We start from the raw sequence: 25,275 nt of genomic DNA, 5'->3' as shown, positions 1-25,275 counted from the left end.
CGCCATACACAGAGCCCTTTGGTTTGCGTTGTCTACAGGCCAAGTTTCCTCGTGCTGTCGGAGCACGTGCTGCTAGCTTCGGTTCGGGATTGACTCGTTTTTCGGAAGTGTGGGGGGGGGGGGGGGGGGGTCGATGTTCACGCACACCCAAACGGATCACAGAACGATCACGTGACCGAGCGCTGGAGACTCGCTGTTAACATGTGCCTCGAATTTAATGCCAGAGTGAAGAAAATCTCCTGAACCCCCCCCCCCCCAGTGGGATCCAATGAAAGTACATGTCGTAGTTATCAGTGACACATTAATGAAGTAGATTTACAGTTTTAATTGTCTGTCTTTTTCAATGTGATGAAATCGGGTACATTTTTCTGGTGCAAGCAGGTCACTTTTAAGGCATATTGTTACATGTTACAAAACAGGGTTTTGGTGAACGATGAGTGACCCCTGCTGGTTCAAAACGACACTGCAGCAAAAGGATAAAAACGTGATTTTGGGTGTCTGCAATTTTGATGCCGGAGTACAAGGCTTGAACGGGCGGTTCGTGTTGTATCTTCAGTGCTTCCTGCAGACAGCGCCGCAGACAGGAAGTCAGGCACGCACCCTTTGCACACCGGCCTGATCCTCGGCATCCTCCTGGTGGTTGTGGTCATGGTCGCCGGCGTGCTGGTCACCGTGTACATCTACCACCACCCGACCTCCGCGGCCGGCCTCTTCCTCATCGAGGTGAGTGCCGAAGGACGCCTTGAGATCAGCCTTGAAGTGTTTAAATGAACATTTAAATGTAAATAAATGGTGAAGGAACTGTATTTTTTCAATAATTCATGGACCTGTAGGATGATAATAGGTAGTAGAATGTGAAAGTGTAACATAAAAGCTTCATCCAGCTTGTCATCCTTCGACTTATGTATGGATTAAGAGTTTCTGGGGGGGGGGGGGGTGAAACTGGGTGTACACGGTCCTTAATAAATCGATGTGACTTTAGTCAGGAGCATTAGTCAGTGCTGTTGACAGAGAAATGTCACTGACCCCGTGACACTGTTCCCCCTAAACGCTGTCCTCGCACACGTCCCCCCCCCCCCCCTCTTTGCAGAGACGCCCGAGCAGGTGGCCCGCCATGAAGTTTCGCCGCGGGTCGGGCCACCCGGCCTACGCAGAGGTGGAGCCGGTGGGCCACGAGAAGGAGGGCTTCATCGAGTCCGAGCAGTGCTGAGGGAGAGGAGGCCGGCGTCCTCATCACCCCCCCCCCCCTCACCCCCTCACCCCCCTCTCACCCAACCCACCCCACCACCCCCACACTCCTGAGCCAGCGCCCCGGACCTCCGGCCTGCTGCTCCACTGGGACTCCAGGGTCAGCGCGCACACTGACCCGTTGAGACGGTAACAGGAAGCGAGGAGAAAACTGATCCTGGACCAGCTCGTCGTCCGCCCCCCCCCCCCCCCCTCTCCAGCAAAGACCTGACCCACTGTGGGCGGAGGGAGGGTACAGCATCGATACGCAGTCGGGTTCGTTGCCATGGATACCGGTGTGGTTGGTGGGGAGAGTGAATTATACGATATATATTTTCTGAAGCAGAGTAGGTGAACAGACCGAATCGGGTGATGCTGTGAAGGCTTTTGTGTGTCCGTCAGGTTTTCACTGCGTCGCCACATTTATCTGCACAGGCGTCGCTATTGCTTTTTTTTCCCACGCCACAGCGGGGCTCAATCGACTTTTCCACTGACCTGCCCGGCAAACACAGGCGCTGCGGCCCGAGCGGCGTGCAGCCCCCGTCGCCGCCATCGATCGCTGCAGCGCCGATGGATTCGTTTCGTGGGGGTTCCGCTCGTTCTCGTTTTCGGGAAATGAAGTGGGAGACGTTTTTTCGGTGTGTGTGTGTGTTTTTTTCGAGCACACACTACTTTTTTTTTTTTTAATCGGTTCATTGCTCGACTCTTCACGTAATGAAACACCCTTTAATCTGTGTTTTTGCATCTTATTTTTTACATTACTGCCGTGCCATTTTTTTTCTTGACTTGAGTTTGCACTTTTTCTTCCATTTTTTTTTCATTCGACACGTGGTACAAATGCAGATTGACAAGACAGGCGCTTGTGAGTGTGTATGCTGAATATAGTCATCGTGTGTGTATGTGTGACTGCAGTTTACCGAAGTGATTGGATATCCATCTGCTTCATGGGTGCATTTGTTTGAGCTGGCTCTGCACAGGTGATACTTATTGATCTGAATCTAACGGTATCTGGATATTGATAGTGTGTGAGACTGGGATGCTTGGGGTTTTCCTTGATTTTTACTGTGTGGTTTCCTTTTCTATACATACAAGTCGCGTGCGTAACCGTAGGCTGGTCTGTGTTAAGTTCTGGTTGACTCATCCGAGGTCAAACCATTCATGTATATACCCACACGGCCAAAACATTTGCAATTCAGGTATCTCAGACATTTGTAGGGTAGCAGTGTAGTATACAGGAAAGTAAACTACTTTTTATTTTTTATGAGTGGCCTTTATTTCTCTACTTTTTTACTTAAATGTGAATACCGTTCCAATCATTACTGTCACCAATCAACACAAATCCAAACATTCACTTTTATATATTATCTCAAGACAAAATTATGCTAACGCCAATGATTATAAAACTCAATTAAGATCAGCGTCCGGGAATTCTACTGAAAAATAAAACGTGCAATATTACACCCATTCAGTTTGACACTGTAATTAACAATAATTTATCTCATTTAAATTCCCATCATGTCTTCATCACATTGAGACCAAAGACAGAACACAATCATCGTCCTCTGCGACCACACAACCACCCGGACCCTCTAAACCCCGCCCCCTAAATATGATTGTCCAATCGTAGCTCAGCAACCTTTAAGCTTGCCTCGTTTTTTTTCCAATATATAGAATTAATGAATTTTGATCATTAATATACTTCTTAGGTGCAGTCTGCGTAAATCTGCCACATTATTAATGTAAACTTCGTATGTTTGAGAACATGTTAAACTGGAGTAGTGACTTTAGTTAGGGGGCGTGGTTTAGTATATTTCCTCTTTCAACACACCCAAAGATCCACAGGATTCATGCACAGATACCAAATCTACTGGTTGTTGCAAACCCTCACGTAGACCTTCGTTTACAACCGCTGAGTTTCAAAGTGGCCTCATTGGATTTAACCCCAGAGTTCAAAACTCCTGCTTTTCAAAAAGCCCTTTTTATGACTCCTCGTAACTCCTTTTCATCATCGGTGTGTTTGAAAAGCAGACATTTAACAGGCCTTTTCATGCATACACAAACTTCCTCTAATTGTTGGTCAAATGAACCCCCCCCCTGCGGAGGAGAAAGGTCCCGTACAAGTGCTTGGCTCATCTGCCACACACCGTAAATGTGATTGTAAAACCGTGGATCAGCGACTCGGCGTCTGCAGTAAGATAGATTCTCAAATCACATGAGCAAAACGTTGTGGGGAATTGATGATATTTGTGCGTTCATCGCCTCTGCTTGTGTTCACAGCCGTTAAATATGCACTGTCGGAATGCATTCTGGGAAAGCTTGTTTGTGTTTTGACGCGTCCACGCGAAAAGCCAAAACACTCTGCTCATGGAAACAGAAGAAAAGCCTTCACTTTCTTCACTGGACTCGACGAATCACTTTAATTCCCACTTTCCTAACTGTGTTATTTTAGATGGCGAGTGGCGGCGTAGAGATGTTTGTATGAATCTCTGTGACGGTCCCCTCAGATCCAGAGCGAAACATGAAGAAACAAGGACTGTGACCTTGTTTTATCGCATCATGACTCCAAATCACGCGCTGCCATTGCTCTCCGTCTGTAATTTCTGTAACTACTGTTGTTTTAAATACATTTGAAATAATAAACAATGTTGTTGAAAACAAAGACATCATCTCAATATTGCTGCTGGAGCCTATAGCACCAGTAGCTGAGTGTGCTGTGTGTGTTTTTTTATTGTTAAGTGTACATTAAGGGCACCATAGGAAAGGAAGAAGTTTATTACGACCACTTCCATGCGTTCCATGAATCCGTATTGGTCTAAATGAGCATTCAAAGTAAATGAGGAGCAACTGAAATACGTTGTTCCACCATCATAATTAAAGGCCCCGTGAGATCATGAAGTGAAATCAATATTTGGCTAATTTTAACTTGACTTATTTACAGATTTACATGTAAATCCTAATATTTAAGTGAGCTCTTGGGCCATGTGCTGGGTCTAGGTTGGAACGTATTTAATTAGTTCAATTATGATGTATGTGGGCACACAAATAAACTACTGCAATGTTGTTGAATAGTGTCATTCTGATTGGCTCATTGGGACTAGAACCTTTTCCTTCATGTAACTTTGAACCCTACTTCTCTTTTGGCCCATATTATTCAGATCAAGGCCCACATTCAAAATAGTTTGACCAGCCCTGTTGCAGATCAAGCAGTAGCACTTCTATGTTATATAATATTAATATTAATAGCTCAAGGTCAGAGTCAGGAAGTAATGAAGTGTGCAACATTAAGAACAGCACTGCACATTTTTAACAATAAGTGGGTGCTAATGGTTGGGACACCCAGCCCTTACCTTCCCCCAGGACAAGTTTATTAATATATTTTAGACAAGGTCATACCGCTGTGAATCCCTCTGCTGCTGTCAACACGTGTTAGGTCTCTGACACGTGGTGTTCTAGCGCCACCTGGTGGTCAAAGCGCAGAACAAATCTGCTCGTCCTTGAAGGGACTAAAACAAGCTTTTCTTCTAAATGATTAAATCACATAAACATTCATAATACTTTATGACAGCAGGGTTCGCCGTTATTCTTTGGCTCCAGATTTACTGCTTTTATTTGTCATGTGTGATACAAAATTGAATTTACTGTTGGACTGACTCATAAAACATGACCTCAGAAATAAAGCATTGGCTCTGGGAAATTAAGATTAAGTACTATTCATCCATAATAAAGAAAATAACACTCAAAATCAATATTAAGAAATGTCAGAGGCACATTTTAGCATTTACTCCACCTGTACATTATACAAGGAACAAACCCCAGAGTTAATTTAAAATATAGATTTATTTGAGCTGAAAAGAACATCAGATTATTTGTAAGAAAGCAAATCTACTGCTAATAGGGGGGGCCAATAAGACATAAGATAACGATAGTAATAAGACACAACGCTTTAGGGCTACAGAAGAAGACATTGACTCCGTTACCTTCATTAATTCCTAAAGAGTAACTCCAGTAACACGTCCTTTGACAGTAACTCGATCACAAACTTTGCTACAAAGATGGGTTGTATTTTAGGTTGAGTGCTCAATAACAGTTTTTGTACACGTCTGATCTTATTTTGTGTTTTGATAATTGTTTTTATATAATCGTACTGTTTTCTGACTTAAGGGCGTTGAAAACATGTTAAATATCAAACCTGTAATGCCCCACATCTGTAGTGTTTAAGTTGTTATTTAAGACGTGTTTTTGTCAAACCTGTGACTAAAATGACCAAATCATTTAACAGTGATACTGAGTTCAGGCACTTGTGTACAACAGGTCAGCAGCGAGCCGCTTGCCTGTATCACATTTCAGGATCACACTAAATGTCAACAGACGCGTTGGTGTTTGTCCACACTGTGGGAGACGGCTCTGGATGTGATCTTTAGCAAGTAAAAAAAACCCCGACAGCTTGTTAAGGTGGTGGAACATCACAGTGACCTATAGGCAACCGTCACAGGAGGCTCTGTCCAGAGCAGCTGACGTCCAAAGACGACACCGCTTCCCCAGTGACCCTCTTGTTTCTCTACAACACATCGCCCGTACCTGGAAGGAGAAATTTAACACCAGCAGTGTTGGGGCGCCCATTTGAGGTCGTCCTTTTCCAGCCTGTTTTTTTTTCGCCTCTAACGACGCCGAGGATGGCCGACGGGCTTCATGGCGGGTAACAGAATGCCAGAGCGGGCGCACATGCAAACAGTTACTGTCCCTGTCGATTAAACGTTTGCAGAAATACAGATTAGTTCCCTGAAGTTCAAAAAAACATGACTTGCAATAGCCTGCCTAGCCCAGGCAACACTATGAAACCCTATGAAAGATAATTACTGTTTACTTTCAAGCAAAACTGTATATTTCCCTTTCTAATTAAAAGAAAAAACTGAAACTACCAATCAATTATCTAAATAAAGCTCATATTTGCAGCTTCTTATTGTAACGCATTATTTCCTTAAATATATCCCTCTGCCACAGTGACATAGACGTAACATAATGTTTTAAAGGGAAACGATCGCTGCTTCTAAGGCAACACACAAAATCAATAACCTCGAGTTCATAACTGTACGCTAACAGAGTAACAAATATCGCAGCGCGACAAAAGCAATTTACAGTTTGGTCACAACAAATGGGAATCGTCGAGAAAAAAAAAGCGTTTTCCCTCAACAGTCATTAGCGGAATATCAGTAACAGCGCAGTAGTGCAGGTTTGCCGTTACCATTTGCCGAGACTGAGGAGTGCACACGTCGGGTTTTTAGATTGGTGACGGCCACAGCGTGGAACCAAACCCCGTTATTACGTCGTTATTACAAGAAGGTCTTCAAATCGGAAGAACCAAGTTGAACAGGTCAGTACACACTTTTGACAGTGGATTTACGTGGTTAAGGCCTGTGGTATCGTCACAGTGAGAATCCTAAAGAACGCACACAACTAAAATACACAGTAACATGTCGGATTACAAAAATAAATAGGTCACACTGGCTTATACATTCACAGAAGTGTCAGTCACCCCTTTTCTTCTTGTGATTGTGATGGTCCATCGGCCAAGAGGGTTCTTCTAATCTACAATAAAAACAGCGAGGTTCTGTTACATGAATACAAACTGTTTTAGAGGTTCTTTAACTGTTATAATAAAAATAGATGAACACATAACTCTTTTAGGTTCCGGTTGGACTGTGTTGGAAGCCCAGATATGTGTGCATCACTCACTGGAAAGCGGCTCCACCTCCATGGTTTTGGACAAACTCAGCACAGACTTCTGTTTAGGCCGAGCCCCCAGCTCGCGTCCCTCTCTGGCTGGATTCGCGTTGTCATCCAGGGTTGCCTTCTCCTTCTCCACCTCCTCTGGGTTGTAGAAGCCCCCCTCCTCGGCCACCATCTTCTCCACTCTCTCCAGCAAACGCCCCACTTGGGGATCCTCCCCGAATATGCCGTTGTTAATGACAAAGTACCTTCGCTTGCACTTTTCCAGCACCCACTGCAGCTCCTTGCCCTCCCTGCGAATGTACCTCTCGATGGAAATGGTCTTCAACACCTCGGCCCAGGTGAACACCACAATGGTGTGCTTCCACACACGCTGGCCAAAGAGGCTCACGTGCTCCTCGATGCGAGCGCGATCCACCTCCGTGAACATGCCGACGGGGATGACGAGCAGGAAGCTGTGTGGACCCGGGGGGCAAAGAGAGGCTCCCCTCACCAACTCCTCCTTGTAGGAGGGGGGCGTGTCCTGGGCCGAGAACCAGCCCGGGGTGTCCACCACGGTCACCTGCCGCTCCAGCACCTCCGTCTGTCTCTTCACGCAGAACTCGGCGGCCCGCTCCAAGTGAAACTCCTCCCGGCCGATGATGGTGTTTCCGGTCAGGCTCTTCCCGGGCCACCTCCAGCCCAGCACCACCAGGCGGATGTCAGGCAGGCGGGGAGCCGCCTTGGCCGCAACTGCTGCTGCTGCTGCCGTCCTTCTGGCCTTCTCTTCTGGTCCACGAGCATCACTGTCTGTGGCACATTACATTGTACATATTTCAGTGTCAATAAAGGTTACTATTGTCTTGCCTAGTTTTTTTTTGTTATAAAAAAAAAAAAAAAAACGAAGCCGGAAGCTTTCCAATCTCATGACGTCAACTATAACGTCTTACTAAATGATGATCAAGGCAATTGACTTAACGTTAATAACAGCGTAATAAGACACGGAAGTAGGTGTAGTGTTTCTTTTTTAGTCGTGAGATAAAACGTGTTACGTGTCACGATCCGGTTTATGAGGTGATGTTTCGCGTATAAACAGTTTGCTAACTTGGCGCTAATTTTAATAACCACGGAAACTTAAACCACGTTTGAAAAACTGACGCCAACATTTAGTTACTAACAATAAAGTAACTGGCTCACCTTCCGTCTGGAGTGCTTTACTCGGTTCCATACTTTCTCTTAATCTTGTTTCGGGTTTTATTCCGGTATTCTTTATCTTCGGGAGGCTGGTTCGCCGGACTGAACACTTCCTTAAACTTGCTAACAGAAGCCTGACGTGCAAAGGCGTTTCCGTCCGTTACATTTTTCAAAATAAAAGCCTAACGGATGTAAAATAATACTGCAAATGTGGAATTTTACAATTTCACTTTGAGGTGAACTGAAACATGTACATAAAGTACTATACCCACGGTAAATTACGTAACGCATGTTTCATCTTTTATGGATATATTATAATTACAATGAATATTTAAATACACATCAACCCATATGTGTTGGTATCATTTGTGATACCAACACATATTTGTGTGTACATATACTTTGCAAATTATATGTAAATAAATATAAGGAATAAAATAAAATATATATATGACACCGATTTATTATTGAATGTTTAATGCAGTAATCAATGAAGCAATATATTTACAGGATTAATACTAATCAGACTTTATTTACACCCAGCACACTTAGGCTTTCTCTTCTATTTTAGTTAAAAACATCAGTCATATCCCATGTAGTTCTTCATTAGGGCTATGAAAGAAGTGCATTATGTACAATAATAATGTAAGAATAATCAATGTAAAGACAGGAACATGTAGTTTGTTGATTTCCCCACTTCTTTATGGATATAACCTGTAAAGTGACATGACATATCAATAAGCAGAAAGCTTATTTAAAAAATAATATAATGCTCTTCATTTTCCCGAATAAAAAAAAAATCGTATTAACTTGAGATGAATCTTGCAGAGTACATTACGGCTGATTTAATGTACTTAAATTGCCCATGATTCCAGCATACGCATGTCGTCCTCATCTTCAACCCTTTTCTTGGTTGCTGCAAAAAGAAAGAAACAGTTAATAAGTGGTGCGATTGAATTATTATGGAACATTCATCAGGGTATGCCTGCAACCAGATATTAATATCTGCATACAATCCCCCTGCCAATCTAATCAAAAATAAAGAAATCAATGTCATCAGCATCCGCTGACCGCCTGTAGTTTTTGCAGTACATTGTGAAATGTACTACCAATGTAATATCTCGACTGCAGTATGTAGACATCCAATAGAGTGTTGCATTTACTTGCGCGGTGACCAGGTTTTGCTGAAGGCAGTTTGGAGCTGGGCACGCTGGGGAGGCCACCCATACTCTTCATATTCTCCTCCAAGTCCTCCTGTTCCAGCTCTGCCAGCTCTGCCATCAGCTCATCCTAACAAAACACACACACATGGGTGTTATGTGCATCTTTGTAAAGCAAGTAATAGTTTAGCAGGCGTCACACTGAAATGCATATTTAAACATCTATGTTGTGTCAAAACAAAGAGGAGAACCGACACCATGGAAGTTGATTTTGGCAGGAAAAATTAAAAATGTCTCAACCTCGTCGAATGCCTCGCCAAAGGGCCCGGAGATCGCCTCGCTGATCTCTCGGGCCACGTCCTGTTGCTCTGTGATGTCCTGCATCAGATCATCTATCTTGCCAATGTCCCTGAAAAGAAGACACGATGGAGATAAAAGGGTTTGGATTGCACATGATTATGCACCCTTTAAATGTATTATTCATTACCACAATTTGTCATTATTTTTGTGCCAATGTGATTTTTTTTAGGATAATCTAATATCCAGTCTACTGGATGGTCTTACATGTTGTCGTGGACCTTCTTCATGGCGTTGGCAGCAAAGCCCATGTTCTTCAGGACCTCAGTGTTGGTGTGCGAGTTCTCCAGAGCTTCTCTCTGAAACTCGATGGTGGAGAGCGTTCCATCAATCTGCGTGAGCTGCTGCTCCAAGCGCTTCTTTCTCTTCAGGGCCTGCAGGGCAGCTAAAAAAACACACACACTATATTCTTTTGTCATGATTTTACAGTCCTGGGCGTTTTCATACATGGAGAACACTGTTCTACTCCCTTCCTCTTTAGCTGGTTCAACTGTGAAAAAACAGTATAAACTGTAGGTTTTGTGCACCGGGAGATGAACTTATAGTCTAATAATAAAATGTAATTCCCTTTAGGTCATCTGACAGGCCACTTATTACAAACCTGTTATGCTTGCTTAACAAAACACTTTCCTGTGGGCCAGTTATGGCACTGGGCGGTACGTGAGGCCTTGAGTTTTGGGGACGTCGTTGTTATTGTTTTAAACCCTTTGTTGATACAGTGAAATGTTCCTTAGACCTTGGTTAAGGTTCGCAATAGTCTGCTCAATAGCTGGAGCGCATAATAAAAGGCAAATAAATGAACGGATATTCTCAGAGTATACCGGTAAATCATACCTCGCTTGTTTTTTGTGCCATTCTTCTTGGCTATCATTAGTTCCTGCTCTATCTTCTTCTCCAGGTAGTCTTGTTTCTTCGTCAGCATTTCTTCCGTCTCCCGCAGTTTGTGAATGGCCTCTTGGGCCGAAGGTCCTCCCCGCGACCGGTGGTGTTTGGAGGAGCTCGAAGAGCCGGAGCTCCCCTTGAATAACTTCGCGATTTTGCTCATTTTCTTTCTTGGCAGCTTTTGCTGTAAACCGCGGAGGTAACTGGGGTGTCAAAGCCTCTGTCTCCGACTTCACAATGTTTTTCACGGGCGGATGTGTTGCGAGACGATTTTCCAGCTCGACGGCTTTTCGCTCTCAATTCAAACCAGCCAGTGAACGCACCTTTCACCGCACCTTCTATCATCACCTTTAGTGACGTGGGTGACACCCGACGCCATACCTTCCACCTCATTCACACCGAGCTTTGTTAGTTTAAAATTGAGAAAAAAATGCACCCTAATTTAAGCAAAAGTTAAGTATACATATCAAATCATGTATTTCAACAAGGAACCTAAGTTCAACTCTCTTTTAGAAGAATGAGGGAAAAAACCCTGAGTCACGTGGTTTCACTGCCGGGTTCATAGTTCGTGTTGACATCCGCAGACCCACGGCGATGCAATGGCTGAAATAGACATTGGGAAGCATTGTCAGATCGATTCTTGCTGTCAGAAAGGTGTGTGTTATCGCCACCTGAATACCAAAAAGCAAAGATGTTGACCTGTGATATTATTCTGCCATTTGTGATGTTAGGAAACACACCGAGCGGCTCTTTAGCTTTGCTAGCCTGTCAGCTACCTGGCTAGCTTCATTATTACATGGCTGCCCATAACGGTTAGCTCGCTACTGTAGCCACCCAGCTAGCACCAAGCTAAATCGTTATAACCATGGTCGGACAGTCTCCGGTTATTATACAAAATAAAAAGGCGTGTATATAAAACCTTTTTTGGAAAGACATTGTGTTTGGCTCTCTGCAGGGCTACACAGCACTATTATTATTCTCAGACCTCACCACCAATATCTTCTGCTTACAAGTAACTACACTCTGAGTCTAACGTAATTTTTTTTCACCACCTTTTTCATTTAGATTTCCTTCCATTTGTCTGTGAGCTGTGCAGTGGGGTTTTCTGGTAAGACTTCACCAAATGCCAGTGGAAAGCGAGGTGCCAATTTTGAGGAAAAACCAAGATACTTTACTCTTGGTGATGAATTTCGTATTTGAGATTGTAAAAAAAAGTTTATAATTCTTTAACAGTCTTTACAATCTGTAAAATAAGTTCTGTTTGTTTCCCACAGCCTTGAGCACAGAAGCAGAGATGCCCATTCATGTTCATGTTCAGAGGTGCGCTGTGTTTTTTGATAACATATTCCTAACATTATTCTTTGATAGATTACTAAAGGAACTTTTTTATTTAGTTACTTTGATACTGGCCGGGTTGTTTTTATATTTCCTGTTTCTTTGTTTCTAGGAGCCAGTTAAAAGGGCATCCCAGAATGCTGTTGGTGGCAGCACAAGTTTTCCGTGCTCATTTCAAGACTGCAAGGGAAAAGAACTGTTGCCGGTGATATGTTCGCAGTGCGGAAAACATTTCTGTTTGGCGTAAGTTTACAGTTTATTTTCCTTTTCCTTATCTTCTTTTTATGTAAGACTAAATAACTGATGATGATCCGTGCAGGGCACATGCACTTTATGCAGAGTCACAGGAAGCGGTTTAATACAATATATCACTATTTTATGAATGCTTTTATTATGAAGTTCCATATTTCCCATGTTCTACTTATAGCCATCGTCATCAAGATGATCACAAATGTGAGAAGTTGGAAGTCCAAAAGCCTCGAATGGCCGCCACCAAAGAGCTGGTGCAAAAGATTGTTGGTTAGTTACAATGCAATACTGGTGGTTTCCATGCCGACAAAATTTCCTCTGTGGTCCCTTATTTGTCCACATGGGATCAGTATTAAACACACTGCTGTCGTCTTTGCAACAACCAATGCACGTCTTGGTCGTATTCTTCAACCTAATGACGTTTGAATTGTGTTTGTTTCACTCTCTTGTGGATACTCAGAGTCCAAGGACATATCTAAGAATAAAGGACGCAGAGGAGCAAAGAACAGTGCAACTGCAGCTAAGGTAGCTTTAATGAAACTGAAGCTGCATGCTGCAGGAGACAAGGGGCTGCCACAGGTACAATCCTATTCTATGAATTAATATTGTTATTAGCCACAATTTAACCATGTGTTATTCGCTGTTGTTTTCTTTATCCAACTGACTACTACTTTTTTTGGCTTTCCAGACAGAGAGAACCTATTTTCAGGTCTATCTTCCTAAAGAATCCAAAGACTCCAGCCAACCCATGTTCTTCTGTTCCAAATGGAGTGTGGGAAAAGTGGTGGATTATGCTGCCTCGTTAGCTGGCCTCAAGAACAACAATAATGTTCTGACAGCTAAGGTAACACATTGCAAAAGTAGAGTCGGTTATCTGGTCTGTTTCCCTCGTTTCTTCCAATAGCTTCGACTTCAAATATGATTAAAAAGAGGATTTTCAACACCAAAGCTCCAAAAGAGTTCCATCCTTGACTCCACACAGATGTGTAGACAGATAATGTAGAACTCACTATATGCACTGCTGGTGTGAGCAGCAAACAGCACTAATGAATGTTACAGAACAGGAATCCGGTGTATTGTTTTCATCCTGTCTATATTTCTTTCAGCAGTTACCCACACGTTTAATTTATAGCTAATACAGTGCAAAAGCACAAAGCAATTCCACATTACGCGTAACTTAGAAGTCATGTTTTCTTCCATGTGTAATTCATTTAAATGCAATACCCATGATATATTCCAGAGGAAGCATAGAAGTAATAAAACAGCATTGGTCTCTCCTCTTGCAGAAGCTGCGGCTGTGTCACCCTCAGACAGGTGAGGCTCTCCGGATGGACGAGGTGCTGCTCTCGCTGCTGGCTCACCAGGTTTCCCCCCTGTACAACGGGGGTGATGTGATCATAGAATACCTGGACAACGAGGACTCGGGCCTGGAGAATGTTACTGACTACATCAGACAGACATGATGATATTTGTATCAATTTTAGTGTTTCGGTCAATAAACTCTATTTACTACAAGTTTGGGTGACTTTCTGCAAGCTACGTTTGATAACTACGTTTTGAAGATGTGCCTACAGGCACAGAGGGTTATTATCATTCAAAACTTACATCAATGGATTTTAAATTGATGTTTTTCCGACCCAGGTGGGACTTGAACCCACAATCCCCAGCTTCGGAGGCTGATGCCTTATCCATTAGGCCACTGGGCCGTTGATAATTGTCTAATTGATCGCGTGATTAGAATATATATAAATATATCTTATACTGTAGCTGCGCACTGCTTGAAAAATATACTACAACATAATTAAAATCCACCAACACATTTTATTCAATTTAGCTATTTGAAATGTGCTTTAGAATACAATAATCGAAGCAGGACATCACGTTTCACAACACATGCAAACGATTTGATGTCCAAACCAACACAATAAATATTTGATATTTGTGTGCAAAGACCATAGTGGACGATTTGATAATAAAGTAAATACATCTAGATCCCATCGAGGAAATATATACGACGTGTTTAATGCAGAAATTTGCTGCATTTGCTGTTCCTGCTTAAGCTGCTGCGTTGCGATAAACAGTCAAGACATTTGACACAGTTCCAGTCTGAGAATTGACCGAGCAAGATTTAACCAATCACATTAGTTGTCATCGAAACGAGCAGCCAATCACTAGGGGGCATTTGTAAAAGTGGGCGTTGATGTTACCCAGGCGTATATATACGAAAAGGGGCTTGGTTGCCATACACTGGATTCCGTTGTTTTCATGAGAGCAGTTGCGTTGTTGACATAATCGACGATTTGCAGAACCCTCGACCCGTTTCGGTGACTTATTGGGATCAGTTGCTTCTACTCTGATCGAGTCGCTCGAAAAAAGGCGACTTGATTAAGCCAGTACGAGCCTCTTTGTGAAATCAGGGCGAAAGGGATGCCGCTGCAGACGGACTCCGACGGACGCCAACAGCCTTTGGATTTAATCTCATCGCATTTAATCGGAAAGAGCAGTTTTTCTATAAATTTAAAAGGCCTCAGAATAACGCATCCTCGACCGAGTGCTTCTGTAAAATGCTTAAACTCGACTGCGAATCAATAGACGTGACAGAAGCGGTAGCACAACTAGCGCGCTAACGGCCAGCTAACGTTAGCTGTTCGTCAACAAAGCGGGGCTCGCTAATCTTTTGCGTCACAGAGGAACATTTTGGGTTAAGAAGAAGAAAAAGAAGACTAGTTTGTACGGGTTTCACTTGTTCAGCACCCGTTGTATTCTTCCCGTGTGCCGAAACACAATTATCGGTGAGTTTCCTTTTTTTTGTCGTAACATCGAAGTACTGAACCAGGAAGACGATTTGTCAACTTGGACTGAGCGGGGTGGGGGAGGGGCAGTGGCGTTATGACCTCCACACGTGACCTCCAGGGGGCGCACAACTACTTATCATTTTATGGACATCTGTTTTTTGCTGATATATTTTGGTTTAGTGGCTTAAATAACTACGTTGTTAGGAATCAACTGTAAATGGCAACCATTATTATGGCACGGTTAAAAAATTTTTTTTTGGTACGCACCAAATGCAGAACGTGGTAAATATACGTTTGCTCACTGCTGGTGTCTTTATGCGACGGTTGACTCATTTTTTTTGTACTTTTGTTTATTTATTTTTTTTACAGATCACAATGAAACTGTTGGAAAGCTCCAGCTTTGAGGCCCTTGGCTCTCGGCTGTGTGTTGAAACCGGGGAGTCTCGCATTCTTGGCAGGTAAGGACCGTTATCTATAATGTATATAAACAAACACCATATCGGTCATCTGCGTGTGCTTCCTGTTCTAACAATGCTTAATAATTTATGTCTACAAGCGCCCACTGCAAACTCAATTTCAGTAGTGCATTTACAGACTTTTAAAATTATTTTGACACACACACACACTTTTTTTTTTTTTGCATCACCCCAAAACAAGAGCCTCTGCAGTCAAACCTTGACCGAAGTTTTCCATCCACATTAGAAATGTTTGCGGTGATGTCATGCACCTTGGCTGGGGGGGGGGTTATTATCAGGGGGGGTGCACACGTTTACAGCCTGCACAGTAAGTTAATAGATAGCCAACGCTGCAGCTCTATGACGGGTTATCTCAGGCCTTGGGCAGTGGGTGGGTGGAGTTATGCGGCGCAGGGTTCTTCTGTGTGGGCGGTGAAACCGAGCTTCTTTGCAGGCCGCGACCCCGGAGCTGACGCACAGACGAGGTGTCCTCTCGCTGCGCTGCGTGGCTATTTTGGAGACTGTTGTGAAGGGGTGTCGTCGGAGCGCACACACGAACGCGTTCGATGACACCGCAGCTGACAAGAGCTGCCGGTGTTTACGCCGCTTAGTGGATTACCGCGGCGGCCCGTCAGAGCAGCAGGATTTGTCTAAATATGTAACCACGAAAAAGAAGATTTTAACATAAGACTGTAACTGCATGACTGTATTTAGTGTCCACTAACGAACCTCTTCTTTCGTGTTGATACTCGGCAAAAGTCACTTCGCTTTGGCGGCAGGTCAGCTGTGTCGTGTGTGGGAAAAACCGCGGCAGTTGTTGCCACTGTGGTATTCGCTGCCACCCCAAATGTCCCTATTATTAAGCTGGCAAGGCCAATGAGGGTCTTTAGTTGCATAACACCCCCCCCCCCCCCTGCTCTTGCATAACCCATAGGTGGGAGGGGGCAAAATAAATAACTGCGCGCACACACACCACTGGGCTCCACTTGCATGTCTGTGGACGAGCATAAAGGAATCTTTATGCCCGGGTTTTTAGTTGCTCTCAGGGTGAAACTTTTTATCATCGGTACCGCGTTCAAACTGAGGCTTTTTATTTTCCCCCACATAATAAACTTGACAGCGCGCACACACACGCATTATGTTTACCTGATTAGTTCGGCCAAGACTGTTGTGAACTAGATGGCCTTCATGTTGCGTTGTTTTGCAGGATGGAGAGCTACTCCTGTAAGATGGCAGGTGACGACAAGCATATGTTCAAGCAGTTCTGCCAGGAGGGGGAGCCACATGTGCTGGAGGCCCTCTCTCCCCCTCAGTCCACCAGCGCCACCAGCCCTTCAAAGTGAGTCGTGCAGTCCTCACTGGACACCAGAGCCCCCCCCCCAATCAGCAGTTGTATTAAGTTTATTCATTTTTTATCCCCCCCTGTCCAGGCTGGGGAAGAGCAGCGAGGACGGAGAGAACCCCTTAAGCGACAAGTGTTGCAGGAAGACTCTTTTCTACCTCATCACCACGCTCAACGAGTCCTTCAGACCGGACTACGACTTCAGCGCGGCGCGAGCCCACGAGTTCAGCCGGGAGCCCAGCCTCAACTGGGTCAGTGTGCTCCTCTGTGGCACAGCCGGCCTGCTTTGGGAGAAGGAGGAGGAGGAGGAGGAGGAGGAGGGTGGGGGGTGCGTTGACATGTTTTTATTAAAAATAATTCCTGGACCATGACCTCTCTCCAGGTGGCTAATGCAGTGAACAGCAGCCTGTTCTCGGCTGTGGGAGAGGAGTTCAACTCTCTGGGGCCGGAGCTGTGGGACGCCATCGACCAGGAGATCAACCTGCAGGGCTGCGACATCTACAGGTTGGGCAAACCCCCACGTGTGTGGGGAGGGGAGGGGGGGGGGGGGGTGCAGATCCTCCGGTTTGTCAGTTTCTAATCTTCCTTTTGGTTCTTAGCTACAACCCCGATCTGGACTCTGACCCGTTTGGCGAAGAGGGGAGCCTGTGGTCCTTCAACTACTTCTTCTACAACAAGAAGCTGAAGAGGATCGTGTTCTTCACGTGTCGCTCCGTCAGGTCAGCAGCAGCAGCAGCCGCAGCGCCCTGATCGCAGAGGACTGATGTGTGATCAGAATGTTGGAAATGACTCTAATCCCGACAAAAGTAGTGCGTACACGTTAAAATCTCTCCTACCCCGCAGCGTCTTGAGTGGCTACGGCCGGGACCGCCTGGACAATGAGCTGGACATGGAGCTGGATGATGAGGAGGAAATGGACGGCTTCACCGAGGACAGGTTGGGTTATTTATTTAATTATTAGGTTTGACGTGGAGGAAGTAATTCACCAGTTTTACAGATTTCTTGTGCGAATGCACTTCTTCTGCGATGGGAGACACAATTAATTTATCTTTTTCTCCTCAGGGCCCCCAGAGCTCTGTGCGTCTGAATTTCCCAGAAGGACGCTCCGGCCAAAGAATATCTGGGCATTTCATCCTCCTCGTATTTGCGTTTTTCACCCAACATTTTCATTTTTTTTTTTTTTTTTTTTGCTGCCTCATCCAAAGCCATTTTCACGCTTTAGACCAATGCATGTTTGAAGCCTTCTCTTCTGCTGGCCGTCATTTGTGTTTTGTGAGCGGGTGGATTTTTATTTTTTCCTTCCTTCCTCATGTATTGGATGGAACCCTTGTTCTGAGCCCAAACAGACCCATATATACACACACACGCACACAGAGGCTCCTCTACACCTGCCACATTTCCAAAGAGACCCTTCACGGACACTTTTTGAGGAGGGTCTTCCAAAGGATGAGTGGCCAACAAAGACTGCGGGCGAGATGGGTTTCTTTCAAATGAGTCCAGGAACCACCAGCAAGGGAAACAGACAGTTTGATGGAGTCCCCACCTGGGAAAGGGCCGGGCTGTTTCCATGGAAACCCAGTTAAGACGGACGGACAGGCCAGCCGTGTAGGCATCTGTTATTTCACTGTTTGCTATTTGTGTGTTTGTTTCTTTGTTTTAATGCGTGACAGCAATGTCTCTGTGAAGCTTCTTTTGAGCACTGAGTTTTAATCTGACAGACGCCGCATTTGTGACTGAAACTTGTGTTATTGAATCCTATTAAAACGACAGCTCATCTGTGCTTTAGACAGTAGTGCAAGAGGACTAGACACCTTGGTTGTGACGTAGACAAGTTTTTTTTAAACATCACATTATTTCATTAATTATACAACGGATTCATTTTGTCGTCTAAATTGAGTATTTTTTTCACTCCCCCGTAATCTATAACAGTTTAATCCCACTCTAAATGTGTCTTGTCAGTGTTTATATTTGGTTATTACCTCAGTGCAAAGGCTTCTTTGAAAAACGAATGTATAATACAATTTAGATGAGACAATATGAAAGAAAATTGGTTTAATGTACTTATTTTTGTAGATATTAAGCTCCTTTTACGTTCCTTACAAGTGGTTAGGAGTCGTGTCTTTTCTTGACTACTCTGTGCTTGATTTAATTGGTAAATACATTGCAGATGAGAATAAACTGTTTAAATCCTACTTTGCTTTCACTTTTTTTTCATGTCCTAAAAGGCCATGTTTTTAATCTAAATAGTTAAACTACTATTATGTGGTAAAAAAGCAGTAATTGATGTCTAAATCCATTCATTAGAAAGTGCAACTATCACAATGAGAAACTAGACTACGGTAAAATGTCGTCTGCTGCTTTGTTTTATTGCAGTTGTATATAAACCGGACTTGGTTCTTGCATTTGGAATGAGCAAAGGATCAATAAACAATGTAATAAAAGTTAAGGACGTTTTATCAAATTTGTTGAAAAAGATACAAAATCTCAAAGAACCTTTTATTATATTGAAAACAAAATCAGACAGTACATGACCCAGAATGAACGGCAGCACACTGAAACCAGTGCCCTTGCTTTGTGACATCAAGGTCACAGCTGTAAAGTGAGAGACCCCCCCCCCCCCTGACCAAGATGGACACCATCTTCTTCACCCCCCCCCGTTCTGATTCAGACTCAATGAAACTCAGCAGGAACTTGGTAGACGTGGTTTCCAACGTCAGTCGTGGGGAAAGGAAAGGTAATCAGTCACGGGCCGACTGTCCGATCCGCTCAGACAACAACGCGGTTAAGGCTGAGCATCATTTCCGCCGAACGATGGGACGCCAACGGAGGATTATCGGGGTGTCTTATGAATAACAACCCCCCCATCGACGCGTGGCCTCGCGTTTTGTTTTAGAAGTTCCAACCGTTCACAGGGAAATACGCGTCAAAATAGCTGCAGAGAGTTAATGCAACGTTCATTTATGAGGATGCAGACGATCCGTCTGCAGAGCACCAACGATCACAGGTTCATACGCGGGAATAAAATAAGCACAAAAAAAAAATAAAACAAATCATAATGCATTGAAAAGAAAACTTAAATGATTATATTTATAAACCTTGTTATCAAACGAGTGATGTACTTGAAACGCCGATGTTTTAGCCATTGCAGGCTTTTAAAGTAAGTGGCTATAAAGGGTGAGTTTTGAATAAAGGTTTGCATGACGACCCTTCGGCTCAAGTACAAACAAGTACAGGCTCAGAGTTAATAAACAAGGGAGATGTATATTTGACCACATTTTAATACGGCACCAATCATTTCTAGTGTGACACCTGCCAACACTGGAGCTTATGAAACTGAAATCATGTGTAACAGATGTTAAATGAAAAGAAAAAAAATGAGAACATTATTCCGAAAAACTCCCTTGTGCCACCATTCCCCCCCCAAAAAAAGGGGTTTCAAAATACTGCTTGTAATCCCTTTGCTCGCCTCGTTAATGAACAAACTTATATAGAGGCAATAAGTACAAAAATCATAGCGCTGCACCAACGTGATGTTTATGGCGTTTCGCTTGATATGAGGTGACGCGACATGATATGTGTGTAGTGTAAATCACGCCCAGTGCAGCCCTGCTGCGCACTGAAATGACTCCTCCTCCTTTACTGTAAAAGGAACGCCCGTCCGGCAGCACGTGACCAGGTCGGTCCGTCGGTTCCGCTCCATTTGGGAGAAGCACCAAGATCCCCTCTGTGGGGCGCGTCGAAGCTGCTCAGACTTGGGCCGTCTCCACAGGCCAAAGTCCAAGCTTATCATTAAAAAAAAAAAAGAAAAAAAAAAAGAATTAAAAAAAGTACAAATAAGCCAGTAAGGACAAGCTGTTGTTGCCACCGGGTGGGTGGTGCAGGTAGTCAGGCCGTTGGCTGCTGGCGGTGGGGGGGGGGGCGGGGCTATCTAAGGCCGGCCCTCGATGTCATCCACTCAAGGCCCTGGCATAAACTAGACAAAACAATGAAGACGGGTCAGCAGATGAAGAATGGACACAACTTTATACAAAACACACAGTTCAAGGACGTTTGAGTGGATTTAATTCAACGCAGGTTTTTGTCCTTGCGGCAGGCAGATGAAGCTTCAGGGGGCTTTCTTCCTGTTTGTGCAGCTCTGAGGCTTCAAGTCACAGGGACATCTGGTGGTTTAAGCAGTAAAGCGCACTTCTATTCTGTTTTGGACACACTGTTGTGCAATATGCCACATTAAATGTACCGTAGCAATGCGTCTTAACGTCGTGGGGAAGAACAGAAGGCATGAGATGTGATTCATGACCCTAGTAATGGGTAACAAATAGAGACAACAGTACACAGATGTCTCCCCAGGGCCCATTGATTTATCCTTTAATTATTCTCTTGTCATTCTAATTCCATACAAACAACTTATGGAAAGACAGTGAGTGCAACTCTCGGTCAGATATCCTGATAAATCACTGAACTAATTAAACTCCTGCTCATTGGGTCACTGTACACATAGACATCAATCGTCACATGGTGCTCACCCCTCTCCTGTGAGGGCACAGCAGGACTGTATGTGCCAGGGGTGGTCTTTGATGGAGCTCAGGGTGAGGTATTTGGAGATCTCTGCCGCGGACATACAGTCCTTCATATCCTGCTTGTTGGCAAATATCAACACAGCTGCTTTCCGCAGGTCCTGTGGGGAGAAGGAGGAGAACAATGAAATCATAACTTTGCACTATTCCACCTTCCGAAGCTCTAAACGTGGCACGCTGCAAGGCGCCCCCGCCTCGGTGGAAAACCAAGACACGGTCAGTGTGGTCTGCTTCCTTATGCTTATACAAAGAGATGTGTGGAAATGCTGGGAAGGGGGGGGGGGGGGTTACCTCATGAGCCAGCATCCTGTAGAGCTCCTCTTTAGAGATGACCAGCCTCTCTCTGTCCGTGCTGTCCACCACCAGAATGATGAACTGCAGAGTGGGAAGCAAAACAAATAAATAATCACAAACACTGCCCTCTCTCCAAAAAAAAAAAAAAAAGAGAAAAGGCATTTACAGAAATGAAATTCGACCCAACGGGGTGAGTGAGCGCTTCCGGTCAAAGTCCCTCACAATGGGTGCTGGTGGCTGCTATGCTAAAAGCCCCGTTTGAATGAGAAAGAGTGACCCCCCCCGTTTGACAAAAGATCAGAGGCCCTTTCGTGATGGCGGGATGCGAGGGACGCCATTTGTAACTACTCTGGAAAAGGTTTCCACATTAAACAACGCACGCTATCCGACATTACAGCAGCCCACATCAGGGCCGCAGGAGTCCGTCACGGTGGAACCAAAGAGTGACCTTGCCCGAGGAACAAATACATGGTTCCTATAGTAACCGCAGGGCTCGCAGTAACTCTGCTGTAACAAATACTTTGCCGCCATGAATCTCAAACTGCGAACACGGGTCAAGTTTATTACTGTTCTAAATGATGGTTAAAAACGAAAATCTAAATTTTTTGACTAATCTATTACATAAATGTACACAAATCTTCCCACCTGAGAAGCTAAAATTTGTAATTTTTGCTTGAAAAAAAATAAATAGAAGTAAAAACTTTAAGAATCTTAGTAATTACTGGATAAGTTAAATAATATTTAATCTGTCGTCACATTGTTTCAGGTCTGTTGCAGAGACGTGTAAGAGAACAAGAGTCAGGTCATGTGTGAGGTTAAAGTCACAGTGCCTCGTGTCATGGCAGATGTTCTACCAGGAACATTTAATCTGCATGGAGAGCTCGTTTTAAAAAGACGCATCTGCCTCTGCCGTGACTCTCCGCCTCCCTCCTAAAACTCTGTGGAGGCTGACCGTCGCTCCGCTTTTTTAGACGGGCCCCTTTGTGAAAGGCTGACCTCTGACTCGGGCAGCCCCTGCTGCCGCCCCTGCTCTGAACAAACACACCAGCTGCCACGCTCATGGAAGAAAAAGAAGGAAAAAAAAAAACGCTGCCGGACAATGCGTCTGTTTCCCTCATCTGCCGTCGTGTACAGAATGTGCTTCCACCTCTCACCTCTGTATTGGAGTAGTAGGTGTTCCAGGAGGACCGGAGAGACTCCTGTCCTCCTATATCCCACATCAGGAAGTGGGTGTTCTTCACCACTATTTCCTCCACGTTGCTTCCGATAGTGGGTGACGTGTGGACGACCTCGTTCATCAGACTTGAGAAAACAGAATCACAGAGTGAGTTTTGGCTGGAGAAGGACGGCCGAGTTAAAAGGCAGATTCAACTCGTAAACTTGATGCATTGACGTACTTACAATTGGTAGAGGATGGTGGTTTTCCCGGCATTGTCGAGTCCGACAATTATCACCTTGTGTTCTGCAGAACAAATGCAGCACAAAACAAACATTGTAGAATTCTCCTCTCCATCGGCCCACGTAAAAACATCAAGTGCCAATGAGTACGTCATGGGGTACATCTGGAGTTTATACAATGCATTCATGTTACATCATTGCTGCCCATTCAAAATGCTACAGGCTGAACTTATCTAAATACTTTTTCTTAGAAACAACAGGAACTTATTTCCATTTGTTAAAAACAGTTTGTTACAGTGAAGGCGTCGCGGGCCGTGAAGCAGACAAACCTAAACTAAATGCAAATTAAGAGCGGACACAAGCGTGCCAAAATATCCCACTTTATGGTTTTGACTTTTCCGGCCTTCTGAGGCTTTTGGCAGCGGAGGAGGAAGGAAGTGTGGTCAGAGGGCTCTAAATTGTGACAGTCTGTGTGTGCAATGTATTTGGACTTGGCTGTCTTTTGCTTCCTTAATGAGGACCTACCCTGTGACGATCCAGACAGCGAAACTAAAACCAACTGTGGTCACCAAAACTAACTTAAAACGTAATAATAAATCTCCCTAGACGTGCACACAAGTGTACCAAATAGAATCAACAACAATTGTGCGTGGACCGAGGACATGCAGCACAGTTCGCGTCGCTTTCCTTTGAAATGTATCAGGTTGCTGAGAACAAACCGATGATAGTTCATTTCAATGGATTCATGAGAATCGCAATCTAAGCAGAACACTTAAAGAATACCTATTACAAAGACAGTAATGTGCTTATTCTGCAAAAATGTGCAAGTCTTGGTCTTGTGCCATAACATGGAGTCCTTTAATGTGGTGACACTGCACCGCAGGCTTAAAGGGGCTGCACCAAAAATGTTTTGGAATAAAATTAAGCAATGAAAACACAACACTATTTAGGCGACCCAGTTGCTGTGCTATATACATGTAATTAACTACTGCTCACCTATAATCTCGTTTTCAAAGTGGATGCAACCCGACACTTTGATCCGGAATAAGGGCCAGGCAATAACACCCCAAAGCCAAAAGGCTATTCATCATATTGATATATATACACACAGACCCACACAAATACACACAACATGCAATGACAATGAGGACAATCGGAGAAGTTACTCAGCCTGCCACGGACACACAATCCTTTGTTACATCAACTCTTAAAAAAGCAAGGACGTAACGCCCATGTAGGAATAAAACTACAGTCAAATTTATCTCAAATGATTCCTCCCTTCAGATTAAATCAAACAAACACGACGTAATGCCAACAGATTGAATATCACACACACGTTTACACCTCTGATGCATAATATTAATCACAAAATAGAGGTATATAGAGCATAAAAGGTTTTCGGGGTGGTTATTCGTAAGTTGTAGTAAAGTTGTGGTGCCTCCTGAACAATGAGGGAACGTTAAAGCTGAGCGACAAACCGGGGCAGGCTAACTCGGGACTCAACGTTAAGTAAATAATGTTTGTTGACGAGTCGAGAAAATCGGACGAGAGGGGGAACTGTAGTTTAAATGGCTGTTATCGACGTGCCAGTCGAACAAAGACAGCTCAGACGGGAGAGTCCTGGAGTCCCAGTGAGATATGGCGAGATAATACCCCCCCCCCCCCCCCCATATGTTGTTATGGCTAACAGACTGCTGCTCACTTTATGCTAACGAGCTAGCGCGAGCAGGTATTATCCTCGGATCAGCGGCGCGCGGGTTCGTGAGCCGGTTAACGGTTTCACCGACGACACCCACCTTGGTTGCAGAAGAAGCTCCACAGTTTGGCGAATATGAGGCCCATTGTTGGGGTTCACCCACTTCCGTCCGTCCGTCCGTCGATAGAGCGAGCGCCGAGCCTCTGCGCTCCCGGGGTCCACACTGCACAGCCCGCCGCGGTTTGCTAACATTAGCTGGACGAGCCCTTGTACTCGGAACACCTCGCAGACCTTTTGAACGCCGACTCCATGCGGTCCGGTTACACACTAAAACGGAGCTGACGAGGCTGAAACGACGCAAGGCGAGCTTGTCGAGCGGGCAGGGTTATCGTCAAAAGCCTCCGCCGAACCGCGAGAGCCACCGGGTGATGACTGCGGCACCGAGTTGACCGGGGTCCGCGCGGCTTCTTCTGCCCGTTGGCTGCTGGTAGTGATGTGAGAAAAAAAAAAAAAAAGCAACCCCACATCTTCACTTCTCGCCCGGTTACGTGATGACGTCATGGCGCGTTCACGTTTTCTTTCTTTTTAAGATGACTCAAAGTTACTTATGC

The 25,275-nt window shown here is 44.5% G+C and overlaps 6 protein-coding genes and 1 non-coding gene across 8 annotated transcripts in view; 3 read left to right on the top strand and 4 right to left on the bottom strand.

The window, feature by feature from the left end:
- Window positions 1-3,886, top strand: part of plxdc2b (plexin domain containing 2b) — a 49,926-nt gene extending 46,040 nt beyond the window's left edge. The window contains exons 13-14 of the mRNA XM_037455750.2: window positions 557-723; window positions 1,091-3,886. Coding sequence (XP_037311647.2) covers window positions 557-723; window positions 1,091-1,210 — 287 coding nt within the window. The 3' untranslated portion in view covers window positions 1,211-3,886. The remainder of the gene's footprint in view (window positions 1-556; window positions 724-1,090) is intronic.
- Window positions 3,887-5,045: 1,159 nt separating this feature from the next.
- On the bottom strand, window positions 5,046-8,285 carry LOC119198505 (GTPase IMAP family member 4). 2 transcript variants are annotated; one of them, XM_037455752.2, is made up of 3 exons: window positions 8,131-8,285; window positions 6,961-7,743; window positions 5,046-6,813 (listed from the first exon to the last, which is right to left on the bottom strand). In XM_037455752.2, exons 1-3 carry the CDS (start codon window positions 8,159-8,161, stop codon window positions 6,809-6,811), a joined length of 819 nt encoding a protein of 272 aa, XP_037311649.2. In that variant the 5' UTR covers window positions 8,162-8,285; the 3' UTR covers window positions 5,046-6,808. The 2 variants fall into 2 exon arrangements, with proteins under 2 accessions (XP_037311649.2, XP_037311648.2); XM_037455751.2 differs by having other exon boundaries at window positions 5,046-7,743.
- Window positions 8,286-8,587: 302 nt separating this feature from the next.
- On the bottom strand, window positions 8,588-10,823 carry chmp4c (charged multivesicular body protein 4C). The gene is made up of 5 exons (XM_062559319.1): window positions 10,479-10,823; window positions 9,852-10,029; window positions 9,588-9,696; window positions 9,291-9,417; window positions 8,588-9,043 (listed from the first exon to the last, which is right to left on the bottom strand). The coding sequence occupies exons 1-5, from the start codon at window positions 10,687-10,689 to the stop codon at window positions 8,982-8,984; spliced, it is 687 nt and encodes a 228-aa protein (XP_062415303.1). The 5' UTR covers window positions 10,690-10,823; the 3' UTR covers window positions 8,588-8,981.
- Window positions 10,824-11,043: 220 nt separating this feature from the next.
- Window positions 11,044-13,619, top strand: zfand1 (zinc finger, AN1-type domain 1). Its single transcript, XM_037456613.2, has 8 exons — window positions 11,044-11,180; window positions 11,592-11,634; window positions 11,801-11,846; window positions 11,974-12,104; window positions 12,289-12,380; window positions 12,571-12,689; window positions 12,799-12,954; window positions 13,397-13,619. The coding sequence occupies exons 1-8, from the start codon at window positions 11,126-11,128 to the stop codon at window positions 13,571-13,573; spliced, it is 819 nt and encodes a 272-aa protein (XP_037312510.2). The 5' UTR covers window positions 11,044-11,125; the 3' UTR covers window positions 13,574-13,619.
- A 124-nt stretch (window positions 13,620-13,743) lies between these two features.
- Window positions 13,744-13,816, bottom strand: trnar-ccg (transfer RNA arginine (anticodon CCG)). Its single transcript has one exon. It is a non-coding gene; the product is annotated as a tRNA-Arg (tRNA).
- A 526-nt stretch (window positions 13,817-14,342) lies between these two features.
- maf1b (MAF1 homolog, negative regulator of RNA polymerase III b) lies at window positions 14,343-19,148 on the top strand. Its single transcript, XM_037456177.2, has 8 exons — window positions 14,343-14,902; window positions 15,275-15,363; window positions 16,568-16,699; window positions 16,791-16,953; window positions 17,085-17,206; window positions 17,302-17,421; window positions 17,546-17,638; window positions 17,765-19,148. The coding sequence occupies exons 2-8, from the start codon at window positions 15,281-15,283 to the stop codon at window positions 17,787-17,789; spliced, it is 738 nt and encodes a 245-aa protein (XP_037312074.1). The 5' UTR covers window positions 14,343-14,902; window positions 15,275-15,280; the 3' UTR covers window positions 17,790-19,148.
- Window positions 19,149-19,720: 572 nt separating this feature from the next.
- On the bottom strand, window positions 19,721-25,144 carry arl8 (ADP-ribosylation factor-like 8). Its single transcript, XM_037456582.2, has 6 exons — window positions 24,765-25,144; window positions 22,972-23,032; window positions 22,725-22,872; window positions 21,568-21,651; window positions 21,226-21,377; window positions 19,721-20,675 (listed from the first exon to the last, which is right to left on the bottom strand). Exons 1-6 carry the CDS (start codon window positions 24,808-24,810, stop codon window positions 20,627-20,629), a joined length of 540 nt encoding a protein of 179 aa, XP_037312479.1. The 5' UTR covers window positions 24,811-25,144; the 3' UTR covers window positions 19,721-20,626.
- Window positions 25,145-25,275: the final 131 nt, after the last annotated feature.

The sequence above is a fragment of the Pungitius pungitius genome, chromosome 19 (assembly GCF_949316345.1).
Source record: "Pungitius pungitius chromosome 19, fPunPun2.1, whole genome shotgun sequence".
Lineage (NCBI taxonomy): Eukaryota > Metazoa > Chordata > Actinopteri > Perciformes > Gasterosteidae > Pungitius > Pungitius pungitius.
This window is presented reverse-complemented; position numbering and strand designations above follow the sequence as displayed.

Coding starts and splice junctions, on each gene's coding strand:
- LOC119198505 (XM_037455751.2), bottom strand. CDS start 8,161: ATGGAACCGAGTAAAGCACTCCAGACGGAAG. Junction 7,744..8,130: donor TAAAGCACTCCAGACGGAAG/GTGAGCCAGTTA, acceptor AATGTGCCACAG/ACAGTGATGCTCGTGGACCA.
- chmp4c (XM_062559319.1), bottom strand. CDS start 10,689: ATGAGCAAAATCGCGAAGTTATTCAAGGGGAGCTCCGGCTCTTCGAGC. Junction 9,697..9,851: donor AAGAAGGTCCACGACAACAT/GTAAGACCATCC, acceptor TCTTCTTTTCAG/GGACATTGGCAAGATAGATG. Junction 9,418..9,587: donor TTGGCGAGGCATTCGACGAG/GTTGAGACATTT, acceptor GTGTTTTGTTAG/GATGAGCTGATGGCAGAGCT.
- zfand1 (XM_037456613.2), top strand. CDS start 11,126: ATGGCTGAAATAGACATTGGGAAGCATTGTCAGATCGATTCTTGCTGT. Junction 11,635..11,800: donor CTGTGCAGTGGGGTTTTCTG/GTAAGACTTCAC, acceptor TGTTTCCCACAG/CCTTGAGCACAGAAGCAGAG. Junction 11,847..11,973: donor ATTCATGTTCATGTTCAGAG/GTGCGCTGTGTT, acceptor CTTTGTTTCTAG/GAGCCAGTTAAAAGGGCATC.
- maf1b (XM_037456177.2), top strand. CDS start 15,281: ATGAAACTGTTGGAAAGCTCCAGCTTTGAGGCCCTTGGCTCTCGGCTG. Junction 16,700..16,790: donor AGCGCCACCAGCCCTTCAAA/GTGAGTCGTGCA, acceptor CCCCCTGTCCAG/GCTGGGGAAGAGCAGCGAGG. Junction 17,207..17,301: donor CAGGGCTGCGACATCTACAG/GTTGGGCAAACC, acceptor TTTGGTTCTTAG/CTACAACCCCGATCTGGACT.
- arl8 (XM_037456582.2), bottom strand. CDS start 24,810: ATGGGCCTCATATTCGCCAAACTGTGGAGCTTCTTCTGCAACCAAG. Junction 22,873..22,971: donor ACCACCATCCTCTACCAATT/GTAAGTACGTCA, acceptor TGTTTTCTCAAG/TCTGATGAACGAGGTCGTCC. Junction 21,378..21,567: donor ACAGGATGCTGGCTCATGAG/GTAACCCCCCCC, acceptor TTCTCCCCACAG/GACCTGCGGAAAGCAGCTGT.